The sequence below is a fragment of the Nicrophorus vespilloides genome, unplaced genomic scaffold (genome assembly GCF_001412225.1).
Source record: "Nicrophorus vespilloides isolate i.1.1-1 unplaced genomic scaffold, Nicve_v1.0, whole genome shotgun sequence".
In the NCBI taxonomy this organism is placed as follows: Eukaryota; Metazoa; Arthropoda; class Insecta; order Coleoptera; family Silphidae; genus Nicrophorus; species Nicrophorus vespilloides.
In genome coordinates this window covers 43,840-63,477 of record NW_017099705.1, presented here as the reverse complement: position 1 = coordinate 63,477, position 19,638 = coordinate 43,840, and the positions used below count along the sequence as shown (strand labels likewise).

Here is a 19,638-nt window from a genome sequence, read left to right as displayed (position 1 = left end):
ACAGAAAAACGACGTTTTTTTCGATTTTTTTTCAGTTTTTCGTGTCTCACCTATCCAACGAGCCTAAAAGCATCTTCGTACTGCTGCCGAGTCGCATGCTATGAGCTGTAGAAATTGGAAAAAAAGTGAATTGAATTTGCACAAAAACTGATGTTTTCAGTTTTTCGATAATAACTCGAAAACTAATAAACTTTTTTATGATTTTATTGCATAATCAGATGCACGCAAGCGTTGCGCAACTTTTTATGTAACAAAAGTTACGTAATGTTCGTTGCGTAACAGAGAAACGACGTTTTTTCAATTTTTTTTTTCAGTTTTTCGTGAATATCTCGACAAACCCTTAAGATAATTACATCATCGACCACTCGTATGAAAGCTGAATGTCGCACCTTTCCAACGAGCCTACTGGCATCTTCGCATCTTCGCACTGCTGCCGACTCGCCTGCTATGAGCAGTACAAAATGGAAAAAAGGTGAATTGAATTTTCACAAAAACTGATGTTTTTAATTTTTCTTGAATTTCTTGAAAAGTAATAAACTTTTTTATGATTTTATTGCATAATCAGATGCACGCAAGCGTTGCGCAACTTTTTACGTAACAAAAGTTACGTAATGTTTGTTGCGTAACAGAGAAACGACGTTTTTTTCGATTTTTTTTTCATTTCGTGAATATCTCGACAACCCCTTAAGATAATTACATCATTGACCACTTGTATGAAAGCTGAAAAGCTCACCTTTCGAACGAGCCTACATATATCTTTGTGTTGTCATCGTGGTTTTCGTAATAGTGTTTGGTTGCCTGCACTTTAGGCGTTTTTATTTTTAAACAACTAGCGCCATCTGTTAGCAATATTTTAAATATTGTAGTTCAGGCACCGTTCAAATTTACATTTCGTATTTGTGCACTTTATAATAGAATACTACTTACTGCTTACGTACGTACACACGACACACGAAATTTGCAAATTAAAGAAAACGGGCGGATTTTGCAATTGTATTCATCAGTTTGTAATTACTTTCAGTTTTTGTATTTAATCTTTCTTTTATTGTCCAACAAAGAGATAGTCAAGATAGTAGGCTGTTTGAATAAAGAGAACAAAAACAAAATAAAGGGGGGGAGGGGGATAGTTAGTGTTGTGGTCGCTTCAAACAATAATATAAAAATAATACAGTATGTATCTATGTGAAACAAGATTGAAATAATGTCGATGAATTGTAAAAGTAAAACAAAAAATGCGTTCCGATGCTTAAAACAAGAAAAAAATAAATGAATGAATGTAGTTTTTGATATGCAGATAGAAAGAGAGAGAGAGAGAGTAAAGACGAGAATAATTGCAGTACAAAAATAAATGCAATGATGTCGTCGTCGTTTTTTGTACACAGCAGCAGTCACAGTAACACACGCACGCACGCACACACACACTACACAAACATTCATTCATTCATTATGAATCATCTTCATCAAACATCCCTTCTTTCTTCTGCTTCTTCACTCCTTCTTCAATAATATTTATAATCTATCTCCGACTCGCCACCTCTCTCCGAATTTCACTATGTCTGTTTTTTCTTCCATTTGCATACAACAATTCATTCATAATCTACTTCCGAAGACAGAAGAGTAGAAACAACGTACAGTATCTAATCTACATAAATATATATATATAATTTGTAAACAAATAGACAGAGAGAAACAGAATGAATAGTGAGTGAATGAATGAATGAGAAATAGTGAAGAGAGTGCGTTGTAGCAGTAAGAGACATTTAGAGAAGAACAATGAAAACAATAATAATAATAATATAATCTATAATGCGTAGAGTGAGTATAGTTAATTCGGCAATTTAAAAACATTATAAAATAGAGAAAAAAAATGATGAAAAAGAAAAACAACGTGTGGAGAAAATTATCATTTCTTTTATGTACTTAAAATCACTATGATGTCATCATATCACTAACTGATGTATTAACATTGGGTCCTTTCAAAGAATCGTTTATGTCTCTGCGAAACGTCGACAGGTTTTGCGTAAACCTGAAACAAGAACGAACGAATCATCATTATTGATGCTGTAGCAGGACAGGGCAGGACAGGACAGGACGCATCATCAATCACATCACACCACACATCACACACATACCTGTCTCTATTTTTCGTCAAAAGATTCCTCTCGATACCCTCCATAAGGTTCTCGAACCATTGGGCCATCGCCGCCTGCTTGTCGGGCGGTTGACTTCTGATGATGTTCTCGCGCATCTGATTGAAGTAGTCGGCGTTCAGGAGGATCAGTCCGAGCAGCGGCCTCGACATGGACCATTGGTTTCTGCAATCCTCGAACATGATCACGTTCAGAACGGTGCTCAGGATCTGCTGCAGGATCTCCGGATGCACCTCGAGCACCTTCAAGAACATGTCACTGATCGGCACCACAGGTTTCTTACCAGGAAACGCTGAAAATACAAATACAAGATTGTTGTTGTTACAAAACAGCACCAGCACCAAAGTAAAGACTCACCTTTTTGGGTCAACTGTTTAAATAAATATGTTACAATGTGATCGAGGGTGGCGCAGCAGCCGGTGCAGACCATCGTATCTGGAAACAGACGAAGCAGAGACGACACGAAAACGCGCAAATTAATAACGTGTGCGATTTACGTACATACGTACACATACATACATACAACAAAATGAGCTAATGAGAGAAAAATACTTGAACAAAAACAAACAAAAAAAAAATAAATAGAAATCGCAAGCATGCCAAAAAGCCGAATTGAGATTAATCAGCTTAGTCTACAAAAGCCAATCAATTCATATACAACAACAAAATAGAAAATTCGCGAAAATGCAAAACAATTGAACAAAAAAAACAAATAAAACTAATGTAACACGATTAAAAAAAACAATCAAACAAACACAAAAAAAACATAACATAACTTAAAGAAAAGTCTACGACTCTAAGTTTGTACAGTCAGAGACAGCAGCAGACCCAAATCAAATAAATAAAACTAAACTCAAATTAGAAACGAAAATCAAAAATGTAAAAAAAAAAACAAAAACAAAACAAGACCTAGAGACACACATTCTCTACAATCATTTCCACATAGAATTTCTAAAAAAAAAAGGAAAAGTAATCGAAAATTTTAAATGAAAAATAATAATTATGGAAACAATTGTCGGTCCATTGTCATTACAAAAAGAGAGAACAATTGCTGGTGATCGTGATATAATTGAATATTGAAAAGTGGCAATGAGAGAAACACGAAAAGGGAAAAGATGAGTGGAAATCGAAGGGTTCATTCTTCGATTCTTGTAGATACGATGTTGTAAATGTGTGTTTTCGTATTGCAAGTTTACATTTTTGATATTTTCTCTCTCTCTCTCTCTCTATGTGTGCGTGTGTGTGTCTATGTCACATATATATATATAATCTTATATTTTTTTTTTTGGGAGGTTGGTTTTGCTGTACTGCACGTCCCTGAACTGCACAGACCTGTGTAGGTATTAAGTCGCCCACCTAAGGCAGTTAAGCCCTCCGAAATGGAGGACAGAATGTAGAGGAATACGTGCGGCTCCAGCGTCGACAGGAACGCCATATGGTCCTGGGCCAAATACTCGAGCAGCACGTAATAAGTCTGCGACAGCTTCGGATAATCCTGCAAAAACACGACACGACTCATCGTCATTCATCATATTCGGATAGTATGTGCGTGTGCGTGCGTGCGTGTTGTGTCCACTTACCAGTAAGTCCGATTGGGGAATGGAGAGAAGCAGCTTGACGAATATGTTGAGCGCGTTGTCGAGCGCTTCGTCACCGTACAGACGGAAAACCCCGAAGTTGACGTAACTGCCACAGAGTGCCGCCTTCAGCATAGAAAAGCATATGGACATGCCCTTCAGTTTCAGCGGATAAGTCTGCTCTTTTGGTACTTCTACATTTAATATTCTATTACCTGCATGAAAGCGCATGAGAAGATAGAGATTATTGTCGTGGTCATCGTGAATCGTCAAGCAATCGTTACTTACCGTAACTACAAATAATTTTACTAGCTTCTCTGAAGAGGAGTATGCCGTTCGGCGAGGACACGTCGAATTGCAATCGTTGCGAACGATTTTGCACCAGTTCAGCGAAGAGCTTCAGGACAGGCGTCGTAACCTGCGGGTCGTGATACCACAACTCGATGGCCCTCAGCAGAATAGGTATGTAACTCGGATAAATCCAATCGAAGAGCATCATGTACGACGTTTTCGTGTTGAAGGCGAACGCCAATCCTCTGAGGTCCCTCGATAAACCGATGAGAGCCTTCTTAGTTTCGTCGGTAGAAAACATCGGCGTCTCGGATGCACTGAACAGCGTCCCGATCCTCTCGAACGAACCTTAACAAAACAATCAAAATGTAAACGATATATGTATATTATTTGCTCGTTCGGTCGGTCGCTCGCTCGCTCGCTCGCTTACCGGTCAATGGTAACATGAAATTGTGGAATCTATCCTCGTCCTCGCCCAGATCGACCATCAGCAGACGGCCCAGAGACGTGTAAAACATCGACCTGCAGCGCATCTCGTTGACGGCGACCGCGTTGCCCAAGAATGGAAAATGCTCACTGGTGTGATTGTTCAGCATGAACTGCACCTCGTCCAGTTTGACCAACTTTCGCACGCAGCTGTAGCCGACGGAGAGGTCGTTCAGCAGCTGCAGCGTCTTGCTGATTATCTGCTCGCTGCGACCCCAATATTTCAAATTGGTTATGCTGCGCAAAGAAAATAATTATTAATAAATATTAATTCACCCTTCTGCAAAATAAAGCACACGTACATCTTCCTGATAAAGACGCTGAGGACGGTCGCCTCGTCCGCCAGACCGAGCACGTCCGACAATCTCCTGTAAACTTTAGAATTTTTCTGCACCTGATCGCCGACGTAGATCTTCCTGAACTGCTCGAAGAAACTGAGCATCGCCTGCTCGAGTTTCTCGCAGCCACCCTGCGATAGTCGTGAATCGGTGAGATTCATCAGCTGCAGAACGCGGCAGACCAGTTCGCCGTCCATCGCGTCGTGCTCCTCATTGCTATTGAATGAGACGCGACCACCTATCGCCGCCCCGATTATGTAGACTAGCCACGTGAGACGACCCTCCTGCACGGTCACGTCGATCTGCTGCGATTGGCTGTTTGCGAGCACCTCTTGATAGGTGCGCGCCGATTGATCGAACAACTGCACCAGCAGGGTGCACGTCTTCTCGTATTCGCATCTGCCGATCACCGAAAGCTGCTCGAGCTGCTGCTGCACCATGCCCAGATCGTCGATCGGATCCTCGAGACCGTCTCTCACCACGACCGCCACAGACTCCAGTCGCGACGTGATGTATGCGTTCGTCACCTCCGGTGTGTACGTCTCGAGCAGATGCGGTTCGGTCGCCTTCACGTACGGCACGGACGCGACCATTCGCTGCCACAGGCTCAGCAGATAGTGGACACTGTTCGGTGCGAACTGCCACATCTGCAGACTCTGCACAGTGAATTTGGCTATCAGCTGAATCGCCTCTGGGTAATTCTCGACCATCACCAACTCTCCCAGCTGATAGTTGGACTTGAGGCGAGCGAGCAGTCGACAAAACTCGTGGTAGTTGGCCGAATCGCTCAGTCCACGTGGATTCTGCAGGATGTGCTTGACTCCGTTCACGAGGTGCGCCAAGAACTTGGAGCGCTCCGTGTTGGAGAAGAGCGATCTGCGCACCGACGAGATCTGAACGAGGCAACAGAGTGCCAGCGAGGAGAGCGTCGCCGGCAGGGAATGGTACATGTCGAAGAAGAGCTCCAGCGTGGTGGAGTCTAGGAATGCGGGTCGCCAGCTCGTCGGGATCTGCACGGTGCACAGATCTTCGGAGGACTCGTCTGTGGTGGTGCCGATAAAGTCGTACGTGAGGCAATTCTGCGAGAGCTTCAACAGGTGAGTCATGAGACCGTGCTGCGCCTCGTCGTTAAAATTCAAATTTTTGCAATTCTCTCGCGCCGTCCCCAGCAGCGAGCAGCTCAACCGAAAGATCTCGAAGAGCTGCGTGTCGCGAAACGAGGAGGCAATTTTGCGATGCTTCGTCAGCGAACGGTTCGCCTCGACATCGGAGATCTGATTCATCTCGCACGTCAATTGGGCGAGCAGCTGCACCCCGATCATGCAGTGTTCGACGGAGCCCTGCAGGAACTTGCTGATATCGCTGACCACGTTGCGGAACACGTACTCCTCCTTGTGCGTATCGAACCATCCCAGTTTGGTGATGCGCGAGAACAGCGAGACGAGACCTTGAACGACGAACGCCGGCAATTTGGGCCTCGTCGCCAGATAGTTGAGCACGTAGTTCCGGATGTCGACACGCTGCTGCAATCCTAACGCCTGTGCGTTTCTCGACACCAGCTTCGTCAGGGTGGTGGCGGCAAGGAGCTGCGCGTAGCAAGAATCGCCCCTATCCAGCAGCACCTGGCATTTCGTCAGAGCGTCCGGTCCTTCCTGGAACACCACCAGACCTTTCTCGGCCTCAGCACGGATCGACGTCTCCTGCGACTCGTACAGCTGTTTGCACAACAGCTCCAACTGCCTGATTTCCTACAAAAGATTGATTAATTAATAAATATCACTCCCATACTCTGCACAAACACTCTAAAGAAACAACTACTCACTCTGTCCATCTTCAGAGTCTCTCACCACTAAGCCTATTTTAAAACACCTCCAGCAAATCTGACACTAATGCAGCAACACAACCAAATCTCATGACATCCAAACAACAACAACAACAAAAAAACAAATATGGGATTGTCGAGCACAATCGCAAACATGGACTTCATTCCACACAAAAAATAAAATAGTTTCGCTATTGTTTTGCCATCATCATATCTATTTGCAACACTTGATAAATGAATGCAATCCAATAATTTATCAGTGTCACACAATGGATAAGAGAACAATAAAAAAATAATAACGAATCCCTTCCCATTCAGACTTTGACCAAAAACACAAACAATGCTTGCATCTTATTAGATAAACAGGAGATTGATGCAGTTGTTGCTGCTGCTGCCACTGCTGCTGCACAGCACAGATATTATACATTAAATTTCTATAAACATACAGTTGACACACAAACACACCAACAACAAGATAAACAATTGAATGGTGATTTTTGTGTTGTCGTTGTCAGCATTTGTCGCCCCCTTAGATTATTATTTTTTTGTTATCAACTCAACTTATATAAGAGTGACTGCGTTTCAATCGTCTCGTGCGAGGGGGCACGTAATAATCAAGTATTCAATGATGATAAGACATTAGGATGGAGAGTGTGCCCTAAGTGAGTGAGTGAATCAGTGTGTGCCTTAAAATGGTCACGATGATTTGCGCAAATGAAATGCAGGTTACCGATCAAAACATAAACAAAGGATGATGGTTTGCGGGTTAATTTCTTTTCTTTTCCTTTTCTACTCCTCCGCATCCAACGCAATCGTTGTTGTTTGTACGTGCGCGTGAGTGAGTGAGCGAGTGTGTTTACATACAATGATGAAGAGATGCAGCAATAAGCATAATGTTCGTTATTGTATTGTACCTGTTCATCAGCCATTTTCGCTCATTGGTGTGTGTCTCCGGTGTTCGTTATTTGTAGCAGCAAGAGCACTTCGATCTCTGAATTCCGATAGAAACGGTATGGGATGTGGAGAAGCGCGGCAGGCCTGCACCTTGAGGTAGGCCTCCTCCTAACCTGACGTCCGTCCGTCCGTCCGTCCTCCGCCTCTTGCTCTTCTTTTACTACTTTTTCCACCACTTCCTTACTCTTCTACTTCTGCCGAAGATGAAATCGCATCCGAATCCGACGTACTCGCAGCACGCATCCAACTCTATTCACCGCTTCCGTTGACATGCATGTACATACATAACATACATGCACACACCAGCAAACACTCGCACTCGCACTTACTCGCTCACCAACACACAGTAATGTCCTCTCAATTGAACTACCTATCTATCTATATATATATATATACACACACACACACACTTATATGTATATACTGTTCAGAGTTAAGTGTGTACGCGCGTGTGTGTGTGTATGTGTGTGTTTATGCGAGCTAAAGCACGCACACAACAAAGCAAAATGCACAATTTTCTCGCTTGAAACTCGAGCGAACCGTCTGCAACATGTCAACTTGACGGGGAAGGACGCAAGCGCAACTGTCATATTGTTGCGGTTGGTAGCGACGTAGCGCCCTCTACGCAAAAACAAAAATATTCAAATTCAAATTTCGCTTATCGCATATCAGTTCGTCCGTTGTCGTTCATCTAATCATCAACTCTTGACGCGAATTTCGATATCAACGCATACGCAAACTATTTCCGCTGCTGATGTTTCACCGATGGCAGCAGAAGGCATTGAAAAACATTCGAACGCGACAAATCACAGCACACGTATTAATTACATCGAGAGATGCGCGCGCGCGCGCGCCACCAATATTTAAATTTCGAAAATAGTTACGTAATATTAAACACGTACGAGGGTTGGTAACAATGCAATGAAACATATATATATATATATATTTATATATCGTTTGATCAAAAAACTTTTTATTATTATTACTATTATTATTATTATTGAAATTTGTCGATCCTTCCTACTCCTCATCCTCCTTTTCACTCTCAAATATTTTACATAATTTTTATAATATTACATATTTATACGTACAATAATATTTTGTTGTTGTTTTTCTTTCTTTCTTTCTTTATCACAAAAAGCTTTTCATAATCGTTAAAATTATTATTAATAATTAATTAATTAATTTTTTTGTTTGTGTTTCACTTTTTTTAATCTCTCCTTCATCTGTTTTAGTCAGTGGTTTAGTAACTACTGAAAAGGGTAAAATGGGTACACACTAACTCTTACAGACTACACAATTAGGGTTCTTTTTTTTAAATTTTGTTGCTGTTGTTCCTACTATGTAAGATGCAATTTCCTTCTTCTTCTGATGCAGCAGGTAGCAGCAATTTTTGAAACAACTACTTAAACTTTTGCTTATTATGTATAAATATATTGATCAGGTAATTCGCGTACGGTGACAAAAAAAAAACAAGAAGAACATTACGAAAACAAAACAGACAAAAAAGTAAAGTTTCTTCATGCGAATTGTACGTCTTGTACGATTGTTTTGCACTCACGATTAGTTTCGATATGCGAAAACAAAACAATAACAGTACATAGTTACTAATATACAATATAAAAAATATATAAAAACAAAACAACAACATAGGATAGATTGATTGATTGGTTGCTATGGAGTAATGCTAGTACTATCATTTAATAATAGCTATTATACGTTTCTCTTCGATTTTGCTTACATTTACAGAATGTGCGAAAAAGTAACGAAACATTTAAATTTAAATAAAGAAACATAAAAACGAACGGTACATATTTAAAGAAGGTAATATATATATATAAATATAAATTGGTATAAATTCGTAACTAGGTATATACACTATAGTGTGTGTGTGAGTGTTTATATAGTCTTACAAAGTTAAAACACGAACATTTAACGGTTTATGTCTTCTGTGTGTCCTACGTGTCCGTGAAGACACTCTCTGGACACTCGCGTCGAGATTAACGAAACAAAAACAAAATGGAACGAGCGCGCACACATGCGATAAACTAGACATCCATGGGGGATGATAACGAAAGAGAGACGAAAACAAAACAAACGGACAAGAGAAGGACACATAACATATGCGGTGCGTTGACAACAACAACAACAACAACAACAACAAATGACGTCTCTTTTTTTGTTTTGTTTGTTTTTCTTTCGTACGCGAACAATGGATACGTGAAAACAAACGGAAACTGTTAGTCGCCGTCTTGATGTGTTGGGGGCAGGGGGCGGCTCCGAAGTGGGAGGAGTCGGGATGCTTGCTTGCTTGCTTGCGTGCGTGCGTGTCTTTCTTTGTCGGTATTCTTTGCATCTTCGCGTCGCGTTACGAGAAATATCGAACCTCCCATCATCCGTGCCTCCCCAGCATATATCACTCAAACGCTGCAACAGAACATCAAAATCAATCACAAACGTACGCAGCACCACACGTTTTTCTTTTGCTTCTTTCTTAATTTAAAAAAGAAAGAAAAAAAAACATAAAAAATAAAACAACAAACAGAAATCTTCCTGGCAACGGATCCTTCTCCATTTGTTTGCTGCCGCCGCCATCCAAACGTCTTGTTGCTATAGAAACGAAGACCAATTGTGATCCCGTCATGAATGGTGTTGTGGGAAATGTGTGTGTGGGTAATTTCTTTTCTTTGTTTTTTTTTTACAGCAGCATTAAATCATCATCAATTAAACTATACTAATTAACCAGCTTTATTCACTTACGCTAAATGTATTCCCATTTAGTTGTTTTCTTTTTTCGTATATGTATATATAAATATAGTTGTTGGTTTTTTTTAATTCGTTTATAAATAGTGTAATAAATAAAATCAAAATTGCCAAAAAAAAAATCACAAGTGGCTTCTCTCAAGGTGCTCACAGTTTCCTAAGAGTAACAAAAACAAAAAATTGTCGTAAAAAAAAATGAAGCTAACTGAATATTTATTTGTCATGGTAACCAAGGGATGGTGGACCGCCCACTACGTACGCATATATTCTCTATAACTAATAATAATTGAGTAAAAAAAAAACAAACAAAAACGAAGATTTTAAAGATGTTTCAATGTTTGTGTTTGTTTTCTTTTATATGTATGTATATATATATAGATGTATATATATATATGTGTCAACATAAACAAATAAACTAATAATAATAATAATAAAAATAAATTACAATGTAATATGATGAGATACGCATAAATATATTTGTATTTACTAAACTTAAACCTAAAACCAGAAGATGATGAAATCAAATGATGATGATATATGGTGGTGGTGGTGGTGTTGATGGTCATGGTGATATAGTAGCGATGGTGATGGTAATAACAGTAACATTGGATTTGTTTGATGTTGTTATGGTGATGATGATATCATGATCATCATCATCATCATCATTACTTTCGCAAGTCTGCGACTTCGTTTCATTTCTTTTACATTGATAACAAATTAAAAAGAAGATAATAATGTTGGAAATAATTTTTCAAAAACAATTAATAATAATAATAAACAAACAAAAACTACGATCTTTCGTGAATGTACATAAGACTATTTTTCTTCAACATATTTGATGGAGAAGAGTAGGAGGAGGACTAGGTCCACGATTTTCACCCCATTCTCTCTCTCGCTCTCTTCTGTAATTGTATCTATCTCTGTAATTTCTCTCTCTCTCTCTCACACACTCACACACACCCTCCTCCATCTATTTTTCATTTCTCTTACTATACCTATATGCATTTCTTCTTTTCTCACGACACCACAGATCCTTCATCTCTCAGAGTCTCTCTCTCACTCTTTTGTTTTTTTTTCTGTTCTCTCTTTCTCTCTCTGTCTCTAAATCCAATATCAGGCTTATCCCCCACATTCGAGATTACTACATGTTTTGGAACGAACGATCGAACGATCCCCGGAACGGATTTAAAATAAACGGAGGAATAAATTTTGGAATAGTCGAGATGATGTTGATGATCGTCGCCGCAGTGGATGGAGGATTCGAACGTCCACAATCGAAACCATACCGATCGACCGACCCCCCACAGAATCGTCGATCGAGAGGAAGAAACAACGAGCGAAGCACGAAAAAGAAACAAAAACAAAAAGAGAAGGTACAAGTTAGTTAAAAAAATTGTTGCTTGATTAAATATGATTTATACACGCACCGAATCCTCATACACTAAAAACTCATCAAAATTCGTCGCTAAAAAAGAAGAGAAAACAAAAGAGAATTTATGCAATTTCCTTAAAAACAACAAGAACAACACACAGAAAATAATACAGAAACAACAAAAGAGAGTTTGATGCAATGGTGTTATGATTGTTACCGTTATCATTGGAACCGTTAGTCGGTGAGGATGAAAAGAAGTAGGAGTTATACAGGTGCGGTGGTACTTACGCGAGGGGCTCCTCGTCGTCGACATCTGCATGCTGCTGACTGCGCTGTTGTCCGTCGAGTTCAGAAAATCCCAAATGAGTATTGTGTCGTCGTGGGAGCTGCTCACAATTTGGAACTCGTCAAATTGCAGCCGGAAGACTCTGCCCGTGTGCTCCTGTGTGCACGCACAAATTGAACAAGTAAGTAATGAGTAAGTAAGTAAAAAGCGTCAAGCGACGACGTCAATAATAATATTAATAATAGTAGCGGCGGCGGCGCATAATGTATTTAATAGTAAAGGAATTGATTTACCACCAGTGTCCGCAGGCAGAGAGCGTTGGCCGGTTTCCTGGGATCCAGGGCTGCCAAAAGGTCCCACACCTTGATCTTGCCGTCGTAGGCACCGCTGACGATACGTTTCGAATCGAAACGTATGCAACGCACCAATTCCTCGTGACCCTCGAGCGTGCGCAAACACGTGCCGCACTCTATATCCCATAATCTGAAGAAGAGGAGGAGGAGGAGAAAAAAAAAATGTTAAGTTTGTTTATGATGTGTATATGTATGTATGTATATGTATGTTCGTCACCTAATGGTGTTGTCGGAGCTGCCGCTGACCACCAGCCTATCCCTGTACTGGAGGCAGGCGATGCCCCTCTTGTGACCGTTCAGAGTCCGCACAAATTCACAGTTCGACGTGTTCCACACTTTAATTGTCCGATCGCCGGACGCCGATACGATGTATTTTTCGTCAAAGTCGACCACGTTCACGGCCGCCCTGTGTCCGACGAGCACCCTCCTCAACGTGATGTCCGTCTGCGAAGTCATATCCCACACAGCTATCGATCGGTCCTACAAACAACGTATAATTAGTACATTGACTCTTATGACTCTTATGTATTTACATCATCGTACCTTCGAACATGTCACCATCATACCGTTGTTGAATCGGAGATGCAGCACTGCCTCACAGTGGTGGATCAGAGTGTTCACCAGCTCGCCGGAGTTGACGTTCCAGACGCGCACCGTCGAATCGCTGGAGCCGCTGATGATGACCTTATCGTCGTACTGCAGACAGAGCACAGATCCGGTGTGACCGGTGAGCACTTTCGTCGACTGCAGCGTGCCACGGTCCCATATCTTGATCGTGTTGTCCCTCAGACCCGAAACGATCTTCTGGTCGTCGTACTGCAGACAGTAGACGCCTTTGCTGTTCTCCGAACGACAGTTGATGCGCTGCAGGATGTGACGACCCATCCTCCAATTGTTTTCGATGCTCTCGATATCCTGTATGATCTTCGGATACAGCGACCGATAGAAGGTGTGCGGCCTGTGACTCTCGCCCGGTCTCGGTTTGAATACGTATTGAATCCTTAAATAGAATCGACAAAATCAAACCAAATCCATTGATAAATACATCTCTCCTCCGTCTATCTTATTACCACTGTCGTCGCTCCGCCAAGCCCCGCCACAGCGAGTCCGTCCGAACTTTGCGCTCGATCAGCTTCTTCCACAGCATTCCCTCCGATATCACCCGAAGCCATTCCTTGCACACCAATTCTGCTGCGCAGAGGCTCTCCGCGTCCAGGTACGAGAGGATGTTCTCGGCAACGTGATCCAATCCTTTCTCTGCAACCGAAACAAACAAACAAACAATCATCATACATTTAATAATTTGTTACATCTACTACTACGTCGATTGATTCGCACTCACTTGGCAGTAAAGAGATAAAGTCGCGCTGCAGCATCGGCTTCAGGTAGGTGTTGATGTGTCCGTGTTGATAGTGGCACATCCTCGAGAGCAAACTCTCGACGAACTCCACCTGATCCGATTCGCTCCATTTTTCGAAGTAGTGCAAACATATGTTCCGTTCGTCTATCAATTCCGCGGACGGTTCCTTCTTCCTCGCCGGATCATAAATCATCGTCATCGGAAACTAGACAATAACAACAACAACAATCATTAATAAATAAAATAAAATCCACATCGATAGATCATGCTTCTTTTTAATATATTCTAAGAAAGACAAAAACAATTGCAACTAATTGCGCAATCTTGACGCATCGAGCATGCGGCGTGCGTTTCTTCGTCCGTTCTTTATTTGATAGAAATTGGATAGCTCCACACAATTTCCTTTCGATTAAACACTCCTCCCCTCATCATTGCCCTCAATCAACAACTAGAAATAGAAATTATCTTTCCTTCTTCTTCGCGCGCGCTCACACACAACAAACAAAACATCATTATTATCATTTCTTTGTTACTTCATATATTGTATATATTATTTATATTATTACAATTTTGTGTCCGCAAACGGAAACTTTCCATTACTTAACGCTCCACACCACTTAATAATCATCATCAATTGCAACAAACATCGAATTGAATCGCGAAAGTTTAACTAATTGTTCTTTTTCGTATTATACAAACTCTACACGAAACAACAACACGATCGATTTAATCAATCAATTTTACTATGATACGAAACGATTCCGAAAGGTGTTATCAGCAGGAAAACAATTGCAATGAGTCAGAGCATCTATTCTTCAGTTATGATGCATTCCAGACGACGCACGAAAATAGACGATCATCGACCCCCTCCGACCTTCCTTCCTTCCTTTCTACATTCGACCTCTTTCTATCTTCAATTCTTCTTGTACAAACGATACATACCACACACATTGAATTATTATTATTATAATCGTAACTCTATTACTGCTATTACTTTCATTGCGCGTTTAGTATTCGTTATCAAATGAGCAGTTATAAACAAATGGGCAACTGCTGTTGTCCCATTATAATAGTGCTTCTTTAGAAAACGCTTCCGCTCCGATTTCCAATTTATATATTTTCATTCGACTCTTCTATCCTCTCTTTCGCTTCTCATCTGTCGCTCGACGAAAAGAACTAAACTTCTTGACAAAACCATCCACACATTGCATTAGATATAATGTAGTTAGTTAACTGGTTGGTTGCCGTTGTTGTAGCTTCCTTGCATCACCAGGAAATTGCGGTCTATCCGTCGGTTATTATCTCGAACGGATATGAAGAAAACGACAGACGCTAACAAGAGAAGAAGAAGAAAACTAATAAAAAACAACAACGACAACAACAACAACAAAGAACGAGGAAATGGTGTGCAGTTCTCGCGCTCTTTGCGTCACCGTTGGTCCTGCTGCTGCTACAACAAACAACACCTGTTGCTAACAACAATATTCGAGCAGAAGATCCACCATTTCGTTGTCAAGAAACAGAGTAGTGTTTCCATGGAAACGTTGTTACGTCCCTGAAATTGTTGCTGCTCCGATTTATTTGTAGTTCCTTTCAATGAACTTCCGCTTACGAAGCACAAAGACAAGAAAAAAAAATAAAACGAACATTTACAAAAAAACCTACAGTTATTCATCGATACTCTTTAAAACTGTGCTGTCTATAAATGCATAGCTCTCGGACAGGTAACTATGATTCCCTCCTAAATCGAGTGGTCTTAATGGTTTTATCCAATAACCGGAAGATGGACTTGAATATAACGAGAGAAGGTCGTGACCGTCAGCAAAAAGAAATGTAAAATAGCGAGAGCACGAATCTCTTAGCATAAATCCTTCAGCGGATGCAGAATGAGTGAGAGAGCGAACGAACAAACGAACGAGGAAGAGGTAGTTTCTTCCTCCTTCATTTGTTAATGTTACATTTTTTTCTTTTTCTTGTTTTGCGCTCGATTCATTCGCCCGCGATGGTCGTCTTCCTCACTCCTCACTCACTAGAATCAACGTAGTAGTAGTAGTAGTATAATAGCCTTGCAACGAAGCAACATACACTAGTCGTGCACACAGCTAACAAAAATCTGTAGATGATTTATTTGTAAGAACGATGCGATTCTTTAGCCTTCGTTGAAACAAAAATAAAAAGTTATAAGAAAAGAAACGTGCATGTGTTAATTAGCAACACTTTCTGCTTCCATCCGAGCCGAACCAAATACTAACGAAGCAACCAAATACTAACTTTCCCGCCTTAACCCCGAAATAAATCGCAATTCTCCTCTTCTTTCTCCCTCAATCTGCTGTGAAGACATTAGAGTGAAACGATTGAATTAAATTATTTAACGAATGCACACACACACTAAAACAAACATACACACTTTCCCCTCGACCCATCCAGATAGAAAGTAACAATTGTGTTTTCACTCTGAATTCGTTTCCAATCTGTACGATCCTCCGACCTGCTTCCTTCCTTCCTTCCTTCCTCCTTCTTCTTCAACCACAGCACCATTGCCAATGTACACAGGTACTTCTAGTCTAGATATTATTTATTTCGTTGCCATGGGATCACCGTAACGGGCTCGTAGAACCCGTTTCTTCTGGTAACGATATTTAAACAATACCAGCCGTTGCCATAGCTAAACACCGCTGTTGTACACGTATATGTGTGTGTACAGAAACGAATCTAAGCTTTCATTTAATGGAATAGAATTAACTCACCGAATTTTTGTTCAACTCAATTAAACTAACCGACGACGATCACTTTGCCAATTCCGTTTCGTTGTTGCTGCTATTGTTAAAATTACTTAGCAACAGCACACGTTATCATAGAAACGAGGCAGATACGCAGATATGATGAGTGGCTGGCTAAATGGAAACGAGCCGAACAAATATCAGCGAAATATATGCAACATCACAGTAGGCCACGGCTAATTGAATTGTTTAAACAAATTATTCGAAAAGGAGGAAAAAAATAAAAGGTCGACGATTTTAACACATCGGCGGTGAGGTATGTCCCGTCCTCCAGGAGCACTCGCATAGTTAATTGTGTAGATGTATGTAAGTATTCACGGAGGCTTGTAAATAAAATTCGAAAACAAATGATTCATAAACAAATGATTGGATGCAGACAACAACAACAACAACAAGAACAGATAATATGGTTTCAGCGGAAGGAACGCAACGGAAATTCTCAGTTTTCATTCACAAATTGCAAAGAAAAAACGTGTGCGTGAATTTGTTAAGTTTGTTGTGTGTGTATATATATGAATGAGATTTTTGTCTGCTCAAAAAAAAAGTCTCCTCCGTCCCTCTCCTTATCAGGACGCGAACTTTATCGTTCATTTCGCGCTGCATACAACACGATTGATAACGCGACAACTTTCTATAGATGCGTTCGAATCGTTCGCACTACACTAATACGAACCAAACAAACAATCAAATAAAACTAAATCTACGTACGATTTCAAAATTAAAATTCATAAATTCGTTACGTTATTGTTTTTCGTTGCTCGGAGAATTGAACAATTGAAGAAAGTGAAACTTTTGTTTTTTTTTTTACAAACAAAGGATGCTACAATTACTAAACTGGATGACGTTATTAACATTGTGCCAGGTTCATTAGACTGCATCAGTTGTTGTTAATCATTGGATTAAAATTGAATTAAACAATGAAATATTTCTAATTCTTAGTTGTGATTCTTATGATTTGCAGCAATACTGCAATGGTAACAATGAAACCGAACAAGAAGAAGACATCAATGACATTCCTCAATTTCAGGTTAATGGAACTTGGGTTGTCTCAATTGACAATGTTTGTTGATGACTGGCGGAATCATGTTCTTGTAATGGAAAATTTCCAGTTGCATTTAGTTAGTTAACGCTTGTACAAAGGGCCAAAGATGGAGCAGCATCAGGCAACGATGATGACATTTCACTTTGTTGTGGTTAAATATTTTGCATGTTGACTTTAATGTGAGAAAATGTTTTTCAATTACCTGCGAATTGCTGTTAGAATCCTCAATAACCTTGTCCGTTTCCATTTTAATCATAATTTCCTTTTGGTAGGTAGGAACACTTGTGCACTTGCTGATTCAAGGGGGAAGGTGATACCACTGCACGGGATGCACCACAAAAGTAAATTTGGTTGAATATGAAAGTTAAGAAAGGGAGAATAAGAGGTGGGCAGGCAATATAAATACTTAAGGGAGGATAAAACAAACAAACAAAAAAAAAGTTAAAAACGCGCACACGACGTGGGGGGATGGACGTATCTGTGTGTGTGAATTCAAGTCAGTTCCTATGGGTTTTACTGGGTTAGGCAGGGAGACGACGGCTATCAGAAGAAGATCGTCGTTGTCAGGCAACGGCAACTCATTCCAATTGGATGGTCGTTCGATTGGCTGATTTTGCTGTTATTGGTGTTGTTGCTGCTTCTGCTGCTACTACTTGAGAAGAGGAACGACCTAGTGGAACCGTCCGCATAGCGCACGTACTACACTCACACACACACACTCACGCGACGCTCACCTCGCTCCGTCCTCTGCGAATTCTCGTCAAAACTTAATATATAACTGTTCTTCAGGTCGACCGTGTCTGTGTGTGCACGCCAGAGTCTGCTCGTGGCGGATAACTCCACTCGCTCTCCTCCTCCTCCTCCTTTCCTTCGGTCTCTCGTCGCGATGGAAACGAACAGGAACAAAAGAAAAAGAACGAAGAAACAGGATCGCCGATGTCTTCTTCTTCACTCCTCCACCTCCTCCTGCTTCCTCTCACACTCTCTTCGATGTTTTATTTTTTCGTCTCTCCCCCGCTTCAGCCGGTAAAGGTGTGCTGTGCTGGTACGACAGATAGATGAAAGAACGTATGGTGTATGTGCAGCACTTCCAACTGAAATCACACACTAACTGTTATTCGATTGCCTGCGTGATTCCTGTATATGTATATCTATATATATATGTGTGTGTGTAAAAGTGCAAATTCACAAATACACACGCGCGCACGTACAGACAGTGTCGTCGATACTCTTCCTCCTCCTCTTCTTCTTATTCTTCTTTCCTTCTTCTTTTTGTTGGTTTATCCGCGCACCACCGACACCGACTTGTTCAGCTCTTCCGTCTCGTCTCTTTTCCCTTCTTAACGAGCAGTGCAGGAGCAACAGCAGCAGTGTCCTCGCATCGCCGCTTCCATTGCAAAACTCTCTTCTCTTTCTCTCTCTATCTCTCTCTATCTCCGCCACTTTACTTATTTCTATTATTTCAACTGCAACTCGGAGCTCATCAATTCGGCGTCGAATTTACTTCTAAACGCACACATTCACACGCTCAATCTCTTCGGACCGCAATCAATATGGTTTTGACAGCTCGCTCCACCACCACTGACAAATGGCGCCCACCGACCGACCGACCGACACACACAAGCAGTCATAACAACACGACCACTCGAAATGTCACCACCGCTTCGGATGCCAACCATATAGAAAAATAAATCAAATTCAAATTGTTTTTTTTTTCATTCCTATTGGATCACATACGATCCAATTGGAATGCGATTGCATTGAAATCGATTACGAAACATGCTATTAATTATTGTTAATATAATTTAGCATATCGAAATCAGCGAATGTTTTAAAAGTGAGGAGTCAGCAGTAGGATTTCGAAAGCGCCCGCGCGCTCATATGTTCGTCCGGAACAGTCCGGTATAGAAACATCGCAACGGGCCGATGCAATTCAGGCAATTCCGCGAGTTATTTGACCTACATTAATCAACAGTCGTCTTCAAAATTGCGCAAAGCAATTTACAAATAGAATGCAAATTGCGATTAGTTAACTAATTACATTAATTTTGGTTGTATACGATA

General features: G+C 40.9%; 2 protein-coding genes across 6 annotated transcripts; both read right to left on the bottom strand.

Moving 5' to 3' along the window:
• Positions 1-1,895: 1,895 nt before the first annotated feature.
• LOC108565275 (exportin-7) lies at positions 1,896-8,453 on the bottom strand. 3 transcript variants are annotated; one of them, XM_017924645.1, is made up of 9 exons: positions 7,579-8,453; positions 4,807-6,590; positions 4,449-4,741; positions 4,016-4,366; positions 3,731-3,942; positions 3,483-3,645; positions 2,508-2,585; positions 2,133-2,442; positions 1,896-2,026 (listed from the first exon to the last, which is right to left on the bottom strand). In XM_017924645.1, the coding sequence occupies exons 1-9, from the start codon at positions 7,591-7,593 to the stop codon at positions 1,930-1,932; spliced, it is 3,303 nt and encodes a 1,100-aa protein (XP_017780134.1). In that variant the 5' UTR covers positions 7,594-8,453; the 3' UTR covers positions 1,896-1,929. The 3 variants fall into 3 exon arrangements, with proteins under 3 accessions (XP_017780134.1, XP_017780137.1, XP_017780135.1); XM_017924648.1 differs by having other exon boundaries at positions 3,507-3,645; positions 7,579-8,449; XM_017924646.1 differs by lacking the exon at positions 7,579-8,453 and adding an exon at positions 6,665-6,885.
• Positions 8,454-8,715: 262 nt separating this feature from the next.
• Positions 8,716-19,215, bottom strand: LOC108565276 (beta-TrCP). Of its 3 annotated transcripts, none has more exons than XR_001891168.1 (10): positions 17,777-19,215; positions 13,735-13,957; positions 13,463-13,649; positions 12,936-13,392; positions 12,610-12,872; positions 12,333-12,522; positions 12,042-12,195; positions 11,809-11,846; positions 11,377-11,522; positions 8,716-10,045 (listed from the first exon to the last, which is right to left on the bottom strand). XR_001891168.1 is itself a non-coding variant. In XM_017924649.1 (10 exons), exons 2-10 carry the CDS (start codon positions 17,828-17,830, stop codon positions 11,520-11,522), a joined length of 1,569 nt encoding a protein of 522 aa, XP_017780138.1. In that variant the 5' UTR covers positions 17,831-18,668; positions 18,786-19,215; the 3' UTR covers positions 11,470-11,519. The 3 variants fall into 3 exon arrangements, 2 of the variants coding, with proteins under 2 accessions (XP_017780139.1, XP_017780138.1); XM_017924649.1 differs by lacking the exon at positions 8,716-10,045 and having other exon boundaries at positions 11,470-11,522; positions 17,777-18,668; positions 18,786-19,215; XM_017924650.1 differs by lacking the exons at positions 11,377-11,522; positions 11,809-11,846 and having other exon boundaries at positions 17,777-19,214.
• Between the last annotated feature and the right edge of the window lie 423 nt (positions 19,216-19,638).

Coding starts and splice junctions, on each gene's coding strand:
- LOC108565276 (XM_017924649.1), bottom strand. CDS start 17,830: ATGATTAAAATGGAAACGGACAAGGTTATTGAGGATTCTAACAGCAAT. Junction 13,958..17,776: donor ATTCTAACAGCAATTCGCAG/GTAATTGAAAAA, acceptor GTTATTGTCTAG/TTTCCGATGACGATGATTTA. Junction 12,196..12,332: donor TCTGCCTGCGGACACTGGTG/GTAAATCAATTC, acceptor GCGTGCACACAG/GAGCACACGGGCAGAGTCTT.
- LOC108565275 (XM_017924645.1), bottom strand. Junction 4,742..4,806: donor AGCGTCTTTATCAGGAAGAT/GTACGTGTGCTT, acceptor TTCTTTGCGCAG/CATAACCAATTTGAAATATT. Junction 3,943..4,015: donor TAAAATTATTTGTAGTTACG/GTAAGTAACGAT, acceptor GCTTTCATGCAG/GTAATAGAATATTAAATGTA.